The sequence below is a fragment of the Delphinus delphis genome, chromosome 2, assembly GCF_949987515.2.
Source record: "Delphinus delphis chromosome 2, mDelDel1.2, whole genome shotgun sequence".
NCBI lineage: Eukaryota > Metazoa > Chordata > Mammalia > Artiodactyla > Delphinidae > Delphinus > Delphinus delphis.
In genome coordinates this window covers 14,426,936-14,445,583 of record NC_082684.1, presented here as the reverse complement: position 1 = coordinate 14,445,583, position 18,648 = coordinate 14,426,936, and the positions used below count along the sequence as shown (strand labels likewise).

At 42.1% G+C, this 18,648-nt stretch overlaps 1 protein-coding gene across 1 annotated transcript in view; it reads left to right on the top strand.

Annotated features, from left to right (window-relative positions):
• TDP1 (tyrosyl-DNA phosphodiesterase 1) overlaps positions 1–18,648 on the top strand; it is a 73,828-nt gene that overhangs the window by 16,502 nt on the left and 38,678 nt on the right. The window contains exons 6-13 of the mRNA XM_060003352.1: positions 1,094–1,128; positions 6,021–6,113; positions 9,630–9,797; positions 10,246–10,324; positions 12,385–12,567; positions 13,182–13,230; positions 15,443–15,509; positions 17,069–17,176. Of these exons, the coding sequence (XP_059859335.1) occupies positions 1,094–1,128; positions 6,021–6,113; positions 9,630–9,797; positions 10,246–10,324; positions 12,385–12,567; positions 13,182–13,230; positions 15,443–15,509; positions 17,069–17,176 (782 nt within the window). The remainder of the gene's footprint in view (positions 1–1,093; positions 1,129–6,020; positions 6,114–9,629; positions 9,798–10,245; positions 10,325–12,384; positions 12,568–13,181; positions 13,231–15,442; positions 15,510–17,068; positions 17,177–18,648) is intronic.

Here is an 18,648-nt window from a genome sequence, read left to right as displayed (position 1 = left end):
TCTAATTAGTGTAATTAAAAATGCAATATGTGTTGAATCATTCTGGGTAATGAAAAAGAAGTTTTTTAAAAAATGAACCTCACTGGATGCTATTCTAAAAGCTGTTTTGAATCTACAAACAATAAATGCTGGAGAGGGTGTAGAGGAAAGGGAACCCTCATACACTGTTGGTGGGAATGTAAATTGATACAGCCACTATGGAGAACAGTATGGAGGTTCCTTAAAAAACTAAAAATAGAACTACCATACGACCCAGCAATCCCACTACTGGGCATATACCCTGAGAAAACCATAATTCAAAAAGAGTCATGTACCAAAATGTTCATTGCGGCTCTATTTACAATAGCCAGGACACGGAAGCAACCTAAGTGTCCATCGACAGATGAATGGATAAAGATGATGTGGCACATATATACAATGGAATATTACTCAGCCCTAAAAAGAAACAAAACTGAGTTATTTGTAGTGAGGTGGATGTACCCAGAGTCTGTTATACAGAGTGAAGTAAGTCAGAAAGAGAAAAACAAATCCATATGCTAACACATATATATGGAATCTAAAAAAAAAAAAGTCATGAAGAACCTAGAGGCAAGATGGGAATAAAGACGCAGACCTACTAGAGAATGGACTTGAAGACACAGGGAGGGGGAAGGGTAAGCTGGGACAAAGTGAGAGAGTGGCATGGACATATATACACTACCAAATGTAAAGTAGATAGCTAGTGGGAAGCAGCTGCATAGCACAGGGAGATCAGCTCAGTGGTTTGTGACCAGCTAGAAGGGTGGGATAGGGAGGGAGGGAGACACAAGAGGGAAGAGATATGGGGATATATGTATATGTATAACTGATTCACTTTGTTATAAAGCAGAAACTAACACACCACTGTAAAGCAATTATACTCCAATAAAAATGTTAAAAAAAGATTAAAAAATAAAAGCTGCTTTGGCGATCAAGGGCTTGTCCACTAGAGGGCAGTAACAACTTTAAAAACAAAAAAAAGTTGACCTGAATCTTTTCTAATTTAATTTTCAATAGATAGGGATATTATTGAGTTTTTAAAAAAACAAGTAACTTGACCTCTTTTTTATCCTAGGCAAAGTTGGATATTGCATTTGGAACACACCACACGTAAGCAATTTTTATGAAATGGGGAGGGGAGGATATGAGTTTAATAGATCAGAGGATGCTCTTCAGAAATCGCCCTTAGAGGGACTCACATGTGATGATTTTGCTGGGGGAAAAGCTATCACTTAGGAAGCAGAGGAAAAGGAGTTGTTTCTGAACAGCCTTAAGACCAAGTACCAGGATTCTGGCTCTGGACATGAAAGTCTGAATCTGTGATGTGGTTTCTGCTTTCTCTTGAGGGCGTTCATTATAGCCAACTGAGGGGGATAGATTGTGGTCCGCGGTTACGCATGACTGTACGTGCGGTAGTCACATGCCTATGGATTCCACCACTTTAAAGAGGGTCTTGTGAATTTCATAAGATTCTGAGTTGCATCAAATAGAATATTGTTGGGTCAACTGTGCTGTGATTGAAAGAAAAATTGTTTTACAAGAAATTGTCATCTTGAGAGGCTGGTACCTGTCCCTGCTTCAAGACATCTCAGAAAATTCTCTTAGGATAATTTCTGAGACATTGCAAACAACAGACAGGAGAAACTTTTCTCTTACTTCCTACTTGATACATATCAGCTTGACTCCCGTTTTATTTGAGTCTTACTGTTTAATAGAGCCGTTTTACATAATTGTTCTCTAGCTGAGAAAAGAATAAGACATGGTTGCCTCGATTTCAGTATTTTTGTAAACCATATTTCTCTAGAAATATGTCACACTCAAAAGAGTGACAAAGGGCTTCCCTGGTGGCGCAGTGGTTGAGAGTCCGCCTGCCGATGCAGGGGACACGGGTTCGTGCCCCGGTCGGGGAAGATCCCACATGCCGCGGAGCGGCTGGGCCCATGAACCATGGCCGCTGAACCTGCGTGTCTGGAGCCTGTGCTCCGCAACGGGAGAGGCCACAGCAGTGAGAGGCCCGCCGTACGGCAAAAAAAAAAAAAGAGTGATAAAGCCTTATCTTTCTTCTAGACCAGCAGTGGAAACAGGTAGCCTCCTGCTTCAGGCATGTCCCTTTGGGTGTCTGTCCCTAAGGCAACAAGGAATCTCATGGGAGGAAGTGTTTGCCCCGAGTCTTTCAGTGACCACTGTTTTCCTGCTACTACGCCAAAAACGAGGGCATATGTTCATCATTCCCTTTGTAAGCTTAAAGCTATATTTTGCCAGTCTGTCTCCAGAAAGGAACCAGAGCAGAAAGCACTGAGCCACTTTGTGAAAGGATACCTATCAAGCATACATTATCTGGTCTTAGGTGCTCTTGTGTAAATGTTGCTGCGTTTACCAACCACCCCTAATTGGTAACTTTAGTGTAATGGAGGGTTGTTGAGAGTGACCTCAAGCACCTACCTAGCTGGAATATCAGGCACAGAGCTCACAGAATGCTAATTTCAGCAAAGGATACAAAATAGCACTGAATAGGCTGAGTCAGAATCTTAGGCTCCTATAGCTGCACCACAGTGGGAGACGCTGATGGGCGGCAGTAGTAGTAGTCAGCCGTCCTGGGAGAGATTCTGCCAGTAAAGCGTCCTTGTCCCCCGCCCTTAGCTGGAACCCTAGCCTAAATACCTTACTGATTCCAGAGTACATTCAGCAAGCCCCGTTTTGGATCCTGGACATGATTTGCTAGACCTGCAGTGCGGGGTTCCTGTGCAGGGCACATGTTCTGTGCCTGCAGCCAGCGTTTCTTGGGCACTTTCACACTGCACTTAATATGCTAGCGAGTCATAGGAGAGCCTGGGTCAGGGGAGGGACTGAGTGCTGGGCTGGCCCAGATCTGACACAGTGGCATTTGAGGGGGATGGAGCTATCCTCCTTTTTTTTTTTTTTTAATGCTATTCCAAAAATTACTTGGTCCTTTGTCTTCATTTTATAGACTAGAGGCCCCAAGTAGGTAGGCAACTTTCCTCCAGCCAGTGTTGGGAGACAGGACTAGAACTGTTTATTTTTGCTTAAGTTCTTAATTTACTTTTGTTGTTTCCTCACTGCTAAAATTAAACCTGTTTCCTTTGGCGCGCGCGCGCACTTTGCAAGCCCATTCTTCCTTCGCCTCCAGCACATGCATTTTGCAGGTTAAACCCAGCAGAGTTCCTCATTCAGAGTTGAAAGTGCCTAGGGAAGTACTGATAGACCCTTTCCCCACTCTGTAGTATGTGTGTAGTTTACATTTTGTTAAAATGCCAGTATTTTGTAGGAGATTGAACTCATGCCTTGAAATTACTTTCAGTTGTTCATTTTAAAATATTTTAAGAGTTATTCATTAAATATCTATTATATTCTTGAAGCACAGCTCAAGGGAATGTAAAGTGTTTTAAGATATCACTATATCTTTTTGTCCTTTTGTCCTTCCAGCTTTTAGTCTTTGGGTGAGAGAGGCAAGACAAACACATGAGCTAGGAAAGAAGGAAAGCCTTCCAGCTCCTGGTGACAGGTGTGAACACGTCCCCCGCCTCCCCCAACAGAGTGGAGCTGCCACAGTAACTCTGCAGGAGTCTCCGGGGTCACACTTGCGTCAGCTGGCGGGTGCTGACCACGTACTACTTGCGGCCCCATCCCCCAGGAGCTCATGGTCCTCTTAGAGACAGTGAACGTGCTCCATCCCTGCTTCCAGGATGCTGTGCAGTCCCGGGGCTTATCTCATAGTGCTTTAGAATGCTGAAGCTCTTTGGTGGCCTCCAGAGCCGGAAGCAAAGGCACCTCCCACGGCCCTGAGAATCCACAGGGGGAGGGAAGCGTCAGATCTGGCTGTGCAGCCTGGAGCAGACTGCAGGATGAGTCTCTCTCCTCTTCGGGCTGTAGCAGGGCTCCCCTCCGTGTGACCCACTCCTGCCCCAGTAGCATGAAGTAGCTGCGGCCCTGTCCAGCCCAAGGGAAGCCGTGCACAGCGAGAGGAGGATCCAACACGTGTGATCCAAATAAGCGCTGCTTCCGGTTCACGTGGGGAGCTGGGTAGTCCCCATGAGCTCTCCTAGCCACGGATTCTGCAGTTGTAAAATGGGAATGATAGCGCCTCCTCTGGATTGGGTGGCATTTAGTGTGCTAGCATTCTGTGCGGCTTCTAAAGCAGTGCCTGGTGCATGAATGCTCCGCGGACATTAGCTTGCCTCCCCCTGTGCAGGGACAGCTTCAAATAGGGGAAATGTCCCTTCTGCCACCCCCATAGCTTAACAGATAATATGCAGGTCAGTATTCTTCAGGGAAGACCTCATTTCTTTATATGTTTGATCCATTTTTAACTCTGACCTTATTGGGACATGCCATTTTGTCTATGAAAAGATTAATATGACTCCCCTTAGATTAGTTCTCAATGCTATTTGATAGGATTCACTGACATTAGTGCATGATTTTCCTGTTAATTGATAACTAATGGAAATACTTGTTAAAGTTAAATCATGAATTCGTAACTGGCTTATTCTTAATTACAGTCAGCTACTAATGTGGCAACTGTGTATGTAAATTTGCCCAGATTTCAGGGAGCACATCTCATACATGGAGAGAAGATTGGCTCAACAGCTGTCATTTCTCCAGCTTTGCATTAATTTACCATTTGCCAGCTTGGGTTAAATTCTCGTTCTGGCAAGAGCTAAATCTCATTCTCTGTATAGTCTTTTCTGTACTTTTTAATGCTAATAACCCCATTCGGTTGAGATAGTATTTGGGATGTTGCTTATTTGAGAGAACCAGTGGTTCATTTTTTTCCCACGTGTAAACTGACTTCCATCAGTAAATGTTAAGTAGCATTTTGGCCTCCATAGAAATAAGGTAGAGTTACTGCCTTGAGTGAATCTCTAGTTGGGGGAGAGAGAATTTAGGTTCCTGAAATAATTAGAAAACCATCGGGAGGCCAAGAACCATCTGAAAGTAGATGGCAAAGTAAAGCAAGGCATGGAAGCAGTAGAGGGAATGTACACCTGGAGTGTTTTACATTTAACAAAACATGTACTGCGTTTCATTCTCACATCAGACCTATGAAGTGAACACGGGGTTGATCCTTTATGCCACAAGTGAGAAGCCGAGGCTCAGGGGACATGGAACGACTCAGAGATATTAAATGACTTATGTAGGGTCCTAGGGCTTCTAACTGATGAACACTGGTACTTAGGTCTTCCAGCTTCGGATGGAAAGCTCTTGTCTGTCCTGTTCCCTCCCTCTCACTGGAATTAAACTAAGGGAAATAATCTGATGACTGGGGAAGCCCCATGGGAAAGAAGGGAATCTCTAGGGCTGATTTGAGTAAAGGGAGAAGAAAAGGGAAGACTTACCTCAAGCCCGGGTACACGCTGGTGACAAGTCTGGCGTCTATAGAGTATGAAGAAAGATCAGTCTCTTGAAAGGGAAGCATCTTTCAAACTTAAACTGCAACCCACAGTAGGAAATGCGTTTGTCATTTCAGTCTGCTGCAAGTGTCTGTACTGATAAGTGCTGAAACCAGAGTTTCACGAACCAACACTTGAATATATGCAATATAATCTTGAGTTTCTAATTTATTCTGTTGCAGTTTTTTTTTAATGCGAGGTAGCCACAGCGTAGCAAGAGGTTGTGACCATACTCTGAAAACACTGGACAAGAAGATTCCTGTTGTCCCTGGTAGTAATGGGTGATGCTGAATAGATAATAAGGAGCCAGACTACAGTGTGGGGAGGGGTTTAAAGTGCCAGGGCTGGCCACGTGGACGGGATGGAGCAAAAGTTCATTTACCACCAAATACTCAGCATTTTGGAAGGTGGTTTTCCACTTGTCACTTGAGCAGACTTTGATAACAATGATGTATGGAAGAAAAGAAGACTAAATGTTCAAAGTTGGGATAATGTAATAAGAGTTTAAAGAATTCCTTTAGCGATTGCATTTGCGTTAGAAAGGTATCATGAGAGTACTGTTAATGCCTTTTGGTCCTTTTTCTGTTTTTAAAGGAAAATGATGCTACTGCTATACGAAGAGGGCCTCCGGGTTGTCATACACACCTCCAACCTCATCCACGCCGACTGGCACCAGAAAACACAAGGGTTTGTAGGTTCCGTTCATTTCTTGGTAGTCACTGTGTGTGCTGAGAAAGGTCAAAAGCGAGAACATTCGATTTATTCTTTTTCTCCTGTTTTTTAATTGTGAAAAAAAAACAGAATTATGGCATAGAAAAGAGACACATGCAAAAAAAAGTGATAGTATTCTTTTACTACCTCCCCCAAGTTCCTCTCTTGAGGTAGCCGGTGTTAACCGTTTAACACATAATCATAATCATAATCATAACACATAATCATCCATAACTGCCTTTATACCTGTAAACATACATATTTATACACTGTAGCTTTTTTCTAGTTTTTACAAAATGGCATCATACATACACTCTACAGCCAAGTAGATCCAAGTAGATGCTGCCTCTTTCCTGAGGCAGGAAAGAGGATGAAAAATGAAAGACCTGAACCTATTATTTTTCCATTAAGACCCTCCTGATAACTTTCTTGGTCCTCACTTATTCCTGCATCCACTTGTACTTGCCACTTCCCAACAGGTATCAAAAGAAAACTTGGGGGTTGATTGTACGCTAAAAATATCCCCTCACCCCCAGTCAGTTTAGTTTCCCATAAAGCAAATCTAAACGGCTGTCTTTTTAGAGCCTGTAACATGGTTGTGAATCTCCAAAAGAATTGAACATGAAGGTTTTTCATGGCTCTATTTTATTTTATTTTTTTAATTACCAACCCTTTGTCCTTGGTGCATATATGCCAGATCTAGGTTTTGATCTCCTAAGAGAAGTTTAGGTTTATTTTTAGGGATTTTAGGGACTTGTTCAAATCGTTTCACCCTTTGTTCTCCTTCCCAATAAGGCTTCATTATGACCAGCCTTAATTTCGCTTTCTTTCACTTAAGCTAGTCTGCACGTCTCTGCTTTCCTGTGTTAGAAGGAACTCACCCTTTCAAGGTTCGAGTATCTTCCCCTGCATCTTCCTCCTCATTCCCTCGCTCATACCATTGCCCAGCCTGGGCTAGAGCCCTATTCTGGGGCTCTGACTGAGCCCAAGTTAGACCTGTGCTCCGTAACGGGAGAGGCCACAACAGTGAGAGGCCTGCGTACTGCAAAAAAAAAAAGTGGATTAAAGACCTAAATGTAAGGCCAGACACTATCAAACTCTTAGAGGAAAACATAGGCAGAACACTCTATGACATAAATCACAGCAAGATCCTTTTTGACCCACCTTCTAGAGAAATGGAAATAAAAACAAAAATAAACAAATGGGACCTAATGAAACTTGAAAGCTTTTGCACAGCAAAGGAAACCATAAACAAGACCGAAAGACAACCCTCAGAATGGGAGAAAGTATTCGCAGTGCTCTTCATCCACCGAGTTTCCGGTTAACAAGGTCTTTGCTGCCCCAGGAGCTTCTAGCGGCTAGCTTGCATTCTGGGACTCATGACTCATATGTAGCACCATCTAAAAAAAGGAAGTGATATTAACATAACTTGTTCTTAAGGGAACAATAATACAGCTAAAGGGATTTATCGAATTGGCTCTCCCGTGGCTCAAAGAATCCCACCCACAGCCTCTAGCGCCTCTGGAGCTTGAGTTTATAGGCAGCCAGGCCTGTTTCCTTAGGCATCTCTGGGTTGGCTACTATGGGGAAGGGATTAAGGGTAAATGGCCCCAGTGTTCATTTTTCTCCTTTATTTAAAAAAACTTCACGCGGTTCAAAACTCAAAAGTACCAAGGGTATGAAATCTCCCTCCAACTTTCCTCTGCCGGCCACCCCAGAATAGGAGGTGCTGTTATCTCACGGTTAGTCTAGATTCTACTCTCTCTGATACTTTCATGTCGTGGGTTGTAACTTTTTAAAATATTGGCTTGGCCAAAAGGTTCGTTCGGATTTTTCCGTAAGACCTTATGGAAAAACCCAAATGAACTTCTTGGCCAGCCCAATATTTAAAAGTAGTTCTTTTGTGTAATCTCATTTCCTGGTCATCCTATCATGGCTCTGCTGATTCTTGCCTTCTCCACATGTGTTCCAGCCATCCTTTTCACCTGCTTCTTGGTCCACCTGTTAATTTCTCCATTTTAAAATTATTTGGCCCAGGGTGATTTCTCTTATTTTGTGAACTGTTAAAAACGCCTCACATCTTGGTATCCTCGTTCAGAAAGTCGTCATCTGTCATGTTCCTCATTCAGAACTCTCACGAGTGAACCTCTAATCCAGGAGGAGCCCCACTCACCCTGTGGGCTCCGAGTTGCTACTGGGAGGAGAGACCTCAGCCAGCCAGCCCGACATGGTCGCGTTACGCACACAGGGTCAGAGGGAGGCCCAGAGAGGTCAACGAGCTTGCCCAGAATGACACAACCAGGTAGAAGCAGATCCAGGTCCAGAGCCTGGACTCCCGTCCTGGTCACAAGTATAACCCCTCATGCGAGGGGTCACCTCGAGGTGGGAAGGGAAGGTGTGACTTGCCACTGCTAGAAACGTGTACGGAGTTCACAAGACGCACAGCCGGGATCCTCGTGGGCCTGGATCCTTCCTGCCCTGACAGCTGCCTCTTACTAGTCTCCTTGGAGGGCCGCTGAATGAAAGAGGAATTGAGCAGTTTCTCTTTTGGCTTGTTGGGTAGAAGTGTGGAAATAACCCAAGAAGGGGAAAAAGGCAGACACAGCTCGTACTTGCTGAGGCTGCTTTAAGTTAGACCTGTTCATTACCTCGTGGGCGCCTTGGTGAGGCAGGGCTGTTAACCTGATTTTGCTGTTGAAGAAACAGCACAAGAAGTTTGAAGCCATACTTCTTTGTAATCTATGAGGGACCACTTCACAGAAGGACTGGGTTTCGCTGTGCTTGTTTGCCATTTGTGGGTATGATATGGAAGTTTTGGCAAAGTACGCTGACAAAGAATTGATGAAAGATGTCTTTAAAGTTTTTTTACTGAATTATTTGAAAGTCTGAGGTTAGTGTTAATGTAACATGACTAAATGTGGTCTATACTCATTCCAGACACCAGATGTGGGATATATATATCCCATATGTTGTATATGAAAATGAGTTTGTTTATTGAAAACATTTGCACATACATTTTTTTCTTAGATAACTTTTATTTTCCACTTGGCTAAAGAGCTACACTGACGTAGGCATGGGCAGAACCTTGCTGGGGTTACTGCTGGTGGTGGAGTTGCTATAGCAGTTAGGAGTAGAACACTTAACTGTTGTCATCAAGTCTTTTAAAATGATGTAGAGGTGCGAGGGGGAAGGTACGTGAGTGAAGGAGGGAGCATGGAGAGACTGAGTCGGGAGAGGCGGACAGAGGCCAGGTCTTACTGGGTCTTAAATTCACAGTGAGGTTTTCAGAAATAATTGTGAATGTGACGGGAACCATTGGAGTGGTGACATCAGATTTGTTTCATGTTTATAAGGATGACCTTACCTACCATGGAGAGAGGTAGTGAGAATTCACCTCTTCCTTAGGGTGAGTGCCTAATCAATACAGAGGTACCACTGTGATCAGCTGTGCTTCTGACTGTTAAAGGTTATATATATTTTTTTCCATTCCAGAATGTGGTTGAGCCCCTTGTACCCACGAATAGTCCATGAGACCCACAGATCTGGAGAATCAACCACACACTTTAAAGCTGACCTCATCAGCTACCTGATGGCTTATAACGCCTCTCCCCTCAAGGAGTGGATAGATACCATCCAGGAGCACGACCTCTCAGAAACAAAGTACGTGGCGTCTTAGCAACGGGGTGCTTACCTTGAGCGTCATGTGAGGTCTGGGACACGGGGGCCTGGCAGGAGATAGCTGTCCTTCGGGACGTGATGAGAGCAGGCCTGTCCCTGTCTGCACCTCCTGGTCCTCGGGCACTGAAGTGGAGGCTGGGAGATCTTGCCCCTCACCTGAGTGCCATCACCCCACCCCCTCCCATCCCAGCTGGAGAGCTTTCTCTTAAAATTGCTGAGCTCTGTGCCTGGTACCTCACACTCCGTGGGTGTCCCACCATTACTTGATGTGCTCAAAAATGATTTTAAGTGTCAGTCTGAAGAGGCATCTCAAGAAAGTGGGTTGGCTCGTAGAATATTTCTTGCTTAATGTTACTTTTCATGAATATTTTGTGATTTGGGGAGTCCACATATCACTATGTTCTATAACTTGTGCTTTATATCTTTTTAGTGTTTACCTTATTGGCTCAACCCCGGGACGCTTTCAAGGAAATCAAAAAGATAATTGGGGACATTTTAGGCTTAGGAAGGTAACAGAATTTTTACTATTTTACCATTTTTTTTTAAAAGTAATGTATGTTCTGTCCTTTTTCATTTATAATTGGTATATTTTGAAGGCAGCTTCGTAGTATCTCTAGCACAATTCTGGGCAAATAGTAGGCACTTGATAATTGATTGTCTAATTATAGTTTCCAGTAATTACTTGCATTTTAACATTTTGCCTCATTTATAGGTGTAGAGGTAACAATTCTAAATGGCAAAAATATATGGAGGATTTTTAGTTTTTTTTATTTCTTGTAATAAAGAGATTTTTTATTCATATAAGTATTATAGCTTTTCATCAGCACATCAAGGATTTTTAACACAAATTCAACAAAGAACAGAAAATAGTGTTGAGTGAAGACTACAGCTGAGCTATGATGTGTTTTGTTTGCTAAACCATTGCCCTGAGAACTGTAATTATGGCAATGACATTTGATGCTGGTATGAAAATAAGCCAAGAAAGATCTTTAACAAAGTAAAACAACCAGCAAGTTAAAGCTTAAAGTTTTCTCCACCTCTCTCTAGAGTCAGTTTATCGACCTTGGTAAATTCCTCAAAGGGCTTTCTTAAAAGCCCCTCTTTTTCCATAAATTATGTTGTGTGAGAATTCCGCCCAGCCAGTGACAACTTTTCACTTTAATTTCCTTTTGTGACACCACAGCTGAAAGTGGGCAAGGTCTTGAAGCCACCATCTTTCTATCTTGACCTGGGGCGGAGAAGGTCCCACGTACTGGCTAAGTGCACAACTTTGTGGGCGGATACCCACACCCAGGGCCAAATCCTGACCTGGTTACGAGCCATGTGATCTTGCCTTGCTCCTTAACCCCTCTTGACATCCATAAAATGGGCATAATAATAGTACTTCCCTCACAGAATTACGTAAGGATTAAATGAGGAAATGAATGCAAGACATGTGTTGCGTGTTCGGTAAGCACTAGTGTGTACTAGCCTGTGGGCCAGTGTTTCAGAACGGCCAGGTGATCGCACGTACTGTGCAGCATCCCAATCTTATTGAAAGCTGAGGAGCATCTTGGAGTTTGCGACCACTTTCCACTGTCAGGAACTCGTGGTGCATCATAGCTGCACTCCAGGGAAGATGGGTTATCAGACGTATGTTCCACTGAGGTGTAAAGAGAAGCCCAGGGACTTGGCTAGGGTCGTGTACCTGATCAAGGACCGAGCCCAGAATAGCCCCAAATAGAAGCTGAGTCTTGTTGGCTCAGTCCTGTTTCCTTTGCCATGCTGCACCCAGGGTGGAAGTTGAGAACTATTTGGGCTCTTTGGGGAAGTGTGTTTATAAATATTAATGGAAAATAATACATATAAACTAAACAATACATCCGTCAGAATATGATCTCCACTGGGGCAGGAACTGCGGCTTTTTTTTGTTGTTGCCATCTCCAGCCTCTAGGAAAGACCCTCAGTATGTGTTTAAATGGATAAAATTTCCCAGTATTTTCTGAATTGTTTCTGCAGCTTTGCATAAATATCAGACAAAGCAGGAAATGCAGGTCAGTCTTCTGCAGTGCTTATGGTAGTATGTATCTATATGTAAATATATTCCCTTTTATTTCCAGAGCATCACAGCTGCCTAGGCCCCAAGGGTTAAACCTCTTTCAAATGATACGAGTCAAAATATACAATAGCTTGACTTCCTAGTATTGTTTAGGTATGTTAAACCATCGCAACTTGAAGGCAAAAATCTAATTTCCTATGCCAGGTTGGTGCTTTATCTGACATTGCTACTAAAATGGGTCTTCTTTTTATTTTTTTTAATCTGTTTTTGCTTTTAGTACAAATCAAAGAATTTTGGAAGAAGAATACTTGTGTCCACTTACTCAATTAAAATAAAATATCTTCAGTGTTTAAAAATATTTCCCAAAGAAGGAAAAAAAACTACACATGGGTATGAACTTGGTTGCTAATATTTTCAGCCTTTCCTTGTGAACGAGGCATTCCAAGGGCAGAAAACCATGTTCTGAGTTGTCACAGCATTTCTGTTCACGTGTTTGGAGTAACGGTAGCATTCGTTTTTATTCTCTCACAGATTCTGAAAGAGCACACCTCGTCCACACCTAAAGCGGAGTCCTGGCCTGTAGTAGGTCAGTTCTCAAGCGTTGGCTCCATGGGGGCCGATGAATCAAAATGGTTGTGTTCTGAGTTTAAAGAGAGCTTGGTGACACTGGGCAAAGAAAGCAGGGCCCTAGGAAGGGCTGTTCCTCTTCATCTGGTGAGTGTCCCCCTCCTCGAGGTCACTGTTCTTATCCTCTAGTCCAGGGGAAGAATCAAATCAGTCCTCGTTGTCATAGAGAGATGTTTCATTCCGTGGTTTGGGGATGGAAGCAGCAGGCCCTCAGCATAGTCGTTTGTAATCAAGTGGCCCTAATATCATTTGGTGCTGGGAGCTTGCTGGTTTGCTCAGAGCTCCATCTCAGCCACAGACTAGCCTGCGAATTCTCCATTCCTTCCTTGAGGTCGTCAAGCCAAGGGAAAAAATACTTGATAAAACATTGCCAGCAGAATTACAAGCATTATTAGTTTAGAGACCTTTGAATTAATAATTTTGCATTCAATTCAGTGTTAATTTGTCATTTCAGAGGGAAAAAAATACTCAAATGGAAATGTAATTTTCTTTCATTGACTATAAATGCTTTCTGTAGTTTAATTACTAGAAGTTTAATTTTTTTCAGTGAGATGGGAACTTGTTTAAAATTTAAAGCACGTTTTCTAAGTCTTTAGGTATTTCTAATTGAGATTTTCATTTTCTTAAAAACGAATCTTCATTCCTTTTAACAAATAGTTCTTCCATGTGGTAAATTCCAAGTGTTTTGTTTTTTTTTTTAGATCTATCCTTCAGTGGAAAACGTGCGGACCAGCTTAGAAGGATATCCAGGTAATTGTTGGGGAAACTGTCCCGATTGTATTTTGTGTTTGTGTATATTTCATAAATGCCCTGGTAAACATTTTCTTTTTAAATTTTATTGGGATATAGCTGATTTGCAATGTTGTGTTAGTTTCAGGTGTACAGCAAAGTGATTCAGTTATACATGGCCCTGGTAAACTTTTTAAAACAAGTAATAAAAATGCCTTCCTGCTTGAGACCAGAAAAGTGTTGGTTAGAAATTTAGAGATGATTCTCTCTTAACTAGATAAGGATCATGACAGTAGGTAATATTGAGCAGTGCTGTGTTCCAAAGATGATGCCATGCAGTTGGGCAATTTGTGTGTTATTTAATCCTCACAATAATGCTCTGAGTGATTGATATTTTTACCAATAAGATTGTTCTCACTTCTGCCACCAGCATATTGGTTGTCCAGACAAGACGTCCGGATAAAACCAGCTTCCCCTACAGCTGTGTGTCATACCTTTCTCTGACCTCTCTCTCCCCACATCCCCCCCTGCCTGAAGTACTGTGTGGTTCTTCCAGATTTGAATTCCAGTTACAGATAATATTGAAGGTCCGGAACTTATGCTTAATACTGAGATGAAACCTTTGGTATAACCCAGTTGATACATCTTGTCTTGCAAGAGCTTCATCTGTAAATCCTAGGACTGTTTTGTAGACATCTTTCAGTCTTGTCCTCTATTTCCCTTATGTCAGTGCTGGGCACTAAACTTATTTAGAATTCAGCAGCCCCCCCCCAGATAGTGCATTCAGGAGGTATTAACCAGAAACCCAAACAGGGTAATGCCTTGGGAAAAGGGGAAGTCTGATTGGCATTTGCTTATGGCTGGAAGCAGAGTGCTCTGAATTAGACCAGCTTAGTCCATTCATTGCTTATCAAACTACATGTGACCCCGCCAGGAAAATCTCAGTAGAGTTTGGAGTGTATTAGCCCATTTGTTGCTTTTTTTTTTTTTTTTTTTTTTGCGGTACGCGGGCCTCTCACTGTTGTGGCCTCTCCCGTTGCGGAGCACAGGCTCCGGACGCGCAAGCTCAGCGGCCATGGCTCACAGGCCCAGCCGCTCTGCAGCATGTGGGATCTTCCCGGACCGGGGCACGAACCCGTGTGCCCTGCATCGGCAGGCGGACTCTCAACCACTGCACCACCAGGGAAGCCCCATTTGTTGCTTTTTAATGGCAAGCTAAAATTACTTCACTGAGACTCAGGGACATGGTGATTTTCTGGTTGGTTTGGCTGCTTTTTTTTTTTTTTTCTCCTCCTTTCTGTACTTCTAATAGGCTAGGTCCATGCAAAGCATGTTTTTCAGTAGGGAAGAACTTGGTAGTTTCAACAAAGCTATTGGGTAACTGGTCCTTGAAACCTCAGCTATGTTCTTAGTTAATTTGTAGTGGGAGATACAACATGCCTTATTCGATATGTCAGGAATTTAAAGCCCTCTTTGGATATAGATTACTATGGAGAAGTTCTAACGTGTTTGGAAAGTCACTGATGAATCTACAGGGAACTTTCTTCCTTTCAAAGAGGAACAAAAATGGCTTCTAATTGTGTTTTCACTTGGAACTGTATCTTCGTTCTCTTTGTAGGACTATGGCTTTTAGAATTCCTTTTTAAAAATGTACCTGTTTACTGAACATTTTAATTTAGTGATCCTTTTATTTCATTTGTAAGAATCTGTGTAGCTAGGACAAAGTCTATTTGGAGATATCAGTGTAGAAGGTGAAGGAGGCAGGAGAACCAAGTTTTTATCCTAGTGTGCCTTCCCCCGAGTGTCCTGGTCTTGGGCAAAAAACAGGTGCACCAAACCTCATCTTGCAAAATGTGGCTAAGGGTGTCTCACCTGCATGAGGACAGCAGGATGGGCAGAGATTCATTCTCTGGTCTTTCCTAACATTTCAGATCTGTGCTGTTATAGATGTTAAATTTCCACCACCACTACCACCCCAGTGATTAAATACCTTTTCTATTCAGATAGTAAACATTTACTATTTGACATGCATATCTAAGAAAGGAAACCCCATTGAGAGCAAACCCAAAGCAGGTTTGTTTAGCCATTTTCTTTCAAAGAACTATTCCATAAGATGAAGTAAGTAGTGGTTTTCTTTTACCTTCCAACTGTTTGCTGTAGATTTTCTTCTTAACAAAGGATCCTCAAATTATAGTCAGTAATTTTCATTTTTTTATTTTTCTTATTTTAAAAGCCGGGGGCTCTCTTCCCTATAGCATCCAGACGGCGGAGAAACAGAATTGGCTCCATTCCTATTTTCAGTAAGTAATAGGTTTAGAATGCTGCCTTTGCTTCTTTAGGGTAAAATAAGAATGTTATTTGTCAGTATGATTTTTTTTTTTTTAAAAAAAGGACCTTATATAATATGGCTATATTTTTTATCTGCATATGTTAGTGATAGAAATCATTTAAAACAAGGTTCTGAACATTTCTTGGAAATGTTTTTTAATACCAAAGAGTCAAATATTGGCATACAGAGAAAAAGGTAAATAAAAGAACATGTTGGGAAGTTTCGAATTTACATAAGAAGCATTTTCGTCCATATTTCCAAAATATGTCATCCTTCCGTCTACACATTCATACGCTGTGAAACCACAGGCTTACCGAGGGAAGAATCCACGCCACTCTCTCCAGGGCACGGGGTGCCTTTGGCTTGTTGTAACAGTCAGCAAGTGGCCGAGTGTTCAGGTGAGCGGGGTGTCCTGCGTCCTCTTCTGGCTGCAGTGGCTGCACGTCCTGCGTGTTCTAGGCCAGTTCTAGTTTCATACTTGCTTCAACAAGCATTCATTATGCTGGACGCCAGAAACGAGGGCAGATTACATTTCTCTAGCTTTCAGTCTGGGAGTTCCCTGGCGGTCCAGTGGTTAGGACTCCACGCTTTCACTGCCAAGGGCCCGGATTCAGTCCCTGGTCGGGGAACTAAGATCCCACGTGCAGTGCAGCAAGGCCAAAAAAAAAAAAAAGCTTTCAGTCTAATTCAGTACGCCATTCATCCTGGAGCCTTTCTTTAATGTTTTCTTTGGAGATGTTTGGTTTTGCAGAGGACATTTTTAAAAATTGAACTCCTTTCAGTATTGTCCTCATACAATCTAATAACGAATCTACCTAATCCTGATTTTACTCTTGCAGACAATCTGTTTTCTTGAGGGACCATCCTCTTATATTCATAAGTCTTGCAGACAATCTGTTTTCTTGAGGGACCATCCTCTTATATTCATAAGTAAGGATTGTTGCCTCGTAATATAGGTCATTTTTTTTCCCATGGAACTGTAGTCCTAAAAATGTTGGAAACTTAGAAACCAAACTCAGATATATGAATATCAGCATTTGACTGGAATATTTCTGAATTGTCCCCCTGCCTTTCAGCATTCCATTTTGATATTCATACTGTTTGTATTTTTCCCATTTTGTATTTTATTCTTTCAATAAGCATTTGGTGAGCCTCTTGTACTCAGTAACATGCTCCGGGAGCACAGTTCCTGCTTTCAAGGAGACCAGATGTGCATACATGCGGTTAAAAGCACAATAGAAATAATATGTATGTGTATTCTTAACAAGATGGGAAGGCCATACGGAAGGTTACAGTGCTTTTTGTAGGTGGTGGTAAATTTTTCTTCTGCGTACCTACATTCTAAAATGAACATGTGTTATGCTGTTAGCTGAGTACAGTTTAAGGAGATATCACAGGTCATATCACAGAGAACAATGTACTCACTGTTTTTTAGATGATAGGAGTTTGCTTTTGAGACAGTTTCCTCATACTAGGACTATGACCAATTTATATTTTCTAATTAGTGATGTGTGTCTTTCCCGTCACTAGCAAATGGTCAGCTGACACGTCAGGCCGCAGCAATGCCATGCCACATATTAAGACATATATGAGACCCTCTCCAGACTTCAGTCAACTTGCGTGGTTCCTTGTCACAAGGTACGTAGTTCTTACATTCCTGATGGGAGGAGTTGTTACAAGTGTATTTGTAACTCCTGCTAAGAGTGCTGAATAGGGTTCCAAAAAGTGACTTTGTGGATTGTTGTTAGTTTTCTTTGTGTATGTGTGTGTCTTATATGAGCCTTATTTAAAGTAGGCCCTTGACATGAATCCCTTGGTAGAGGGATCATTGCCTGATTTTACTTATAAGTGTAGATGTTTACACGGTTTGCATAAAGTTTGTGTTTACTTCTGTATTTAATACTCCAGAAATAGGAATTAAGCAAATTGACATTTGGAGTAAATACAGAAGAAGAATAACTTGGTGAAATTAATATTCCTTAATTATTTTCTTCTTAGATAAGTGAAACTTGAGCAATCAAATCTCTTTGTGTTTTTTTTAAACATCTTTATTAAGATATAATTAACATACTATAAAGTTTACCAATTTGAAGTCTACAATTTAATGATTTAGTATATTCACAGAATTATGAAACCATCACAGTAATCCAATTTTAGATTATTTTTGTCACCCCCTATAAGAAAGTCCCTACCTATTAGCATTTTTGTGTCTGTTTTTATAACAAGCTATAAAATAGAGCTGGACTAGAACTTTAGTTCCTGGCTTCTAATCTACAGAGACCGTTAGGCATCTCTTAATTTAATAACACAGTTGATGCCAATAGCAACTAATTAAGGTATCACAGAGTAAAATTATTTCTTTAATGATGAACAAACTTTTAAACAGAAGTTTAAAAGCTTTCATGAACACACTTTTCAACCAAAGAACCACTTAGAAGCAACCAAGTTACTTTCCTAGTTTATGGAAATTAGTGACTAACCTTTGCCCCTGGCTCCGGATACGGGTCCGAGACTAAACAGTGTTAGTGGTGGAGGTTAGATGTGAGAGAGGGCTTCCCAGGCGTTTCTGAGGAGCCATAGCACAATGGGAAAGCACACTCCTGAGTCCTGAAGATCGGACTCTTCTGTTATTTACTAGCTCCGTGAACTTGGGAAATTTATTTAACCTGAGGCTCTTTCCTGTTGTATAAAATGGGAAAGGTGATGGCTGCCTTTGGGGGTTATTGTGAGAGTTAAATGACAGAGCCCAGTGCTGGAGACATATCAGCCCATGACATGAGAGCTGTCGTTACACTTGTTCAAGCTCTGCCCTCAAGGCTGTGAAGGATGGCCAGGGGAATTAGTGCCCTTCTCTTTGCTGTGTGCCTATAAAAAGAGAAACTTCTGCCTGTAAAGAGTAGGTTACCTGAGTATGAGACCTGAACTGTAGATCCCCTGGGTGGAGAAGTCATTGCCTGAGACAGATAGGAAATGCCAGGGAGAGCAGAGGCATGGAGGCCGTGTGGCCCCTCTGTGGGCGAGGAGTTTGGGCCTTGGTGAGTGGGAGATTGTTACTTCCTCCCCCAAGTGTATTTTAAATAAAACACACTTGAGAAAGCTAGATTATTACC